General features: G+C 42.6%; 1 protein-coding gene across 1 annotated transcript; it reads left to right on the plus strand.

Moving 5' to 3' along the window:
* The first annotated feature begins 6 nt into the window (after positions 1–6).
* Positions 7–812, plus strand: LOC103523409 (cytochrome P450 1A1-like). The gene is made up of 2 exons (XM_008488458.2): positions 7–88; positions 553–812. Exons 1-2 carry the CDS (start codon positions 50–52, stop codon positions 739–741), a joined length of 228 nt encoding a protein of 75 aa, XP_008486680.2. The 5' UTR covers positions 7–49; the 3' UTR covers positions 742–812.
* The last annotated feature ends 38 nt before the right edge of the window (positions 813–850 follow it).

Consider the following 850-nt stretch of genomic DNA (forward strand, 5'->3'; position numbering starts at 1 on the left):
AGTCTTCCGCATTAACACTATCGCTCCCATTACGGTCCCTCACTGCTGTATGGAAAACACCACCTTCTACGACTATTTTATCCCGAAGGTAAAGATAGAACTTGTACAGCATGGCAAATAGGGGTTCTCATTTGAAATTCGCGAGGAATGATCACTTTTATACAAAAAGTGCCACTTCCGGGGCTCGAACCGGGATTTTGATATCACCATTCGATTGGCCATGAGCTCTTTCCTATCTTTAGAACAAAAAAGAACTTCAATATTCTAAGCCGTTCAAAAGTTACAAGGGGTCTGACTAGGACTTCTGAGCCATGCTGTATAAGAAACTTTCTTTCACAACGAATTTGTAGCGAATTAAGCGTGGCGGGGGCTCAATATGTAGGTAATAGTAGGAAATTTTGTTTCCTAACTAATAGACAAATCCCCGATGCACTCTGACGTGGAGTGACTGAGATGTTAGCGAAAAAGAGAGAAGGGTTTGGTTAAGTTTGGCGTGACTTTAACGTAGGCCTTGGCATTGATGCGTTAACCAATTTCTTTCCATCAACACAGGACACAATGATTTTCATATCACTCTGGTCGCTATTCCACGATGAGAAGAACTTCGAAGAGCCCAGCCAGTTCAAACCGGAGAGATTTCTGAGTCCGGAAGGAAAATTCGACAAAAGCAACCCCAATGCCATCAACTTTGGAATTGGTAAGTTTTGTGATCGATTTAACCTCCACGAATCAAGAAATTAGCATTGCCACCAGTGATCTAGTCCTTTGGCTTCTTAATTCGTCTCCATTAGTAACTTTTTAAGGTGTGTCCACACATAGTCGACCGGCCATCGATCGATGTCGACTGAAC

Source organism: Diaphorina citri, unplaced genomic scaffold (assembly GCF_000475195.1).
Source record: "Diaphorina citri unplaced genomic scaffold, Diaci psyllid genome assembly version 1.1 scaffold22210, whole genome shotgun sequence".
Lineage (NCBI taxonomy): Eukaryota > Metazoa > Arthropoda > Insecta > Hemiptera > Psyllidae > Diaphorina > Diaphorina citri.

Coding starts and splice junctions, on each gene's coding strand:
- LOC103523409 (XM_008488458.2), top strand. CDS start 50: ATGGAAAACACCACCTTCTACGACTATTTTATCCCGAAG. Junction 89..552: donor ACGACTATTTTATCCCGAAG/GTAAAGATAGAA, acceptor CCATCAACACAG/GACACAATGATTTTCATATC.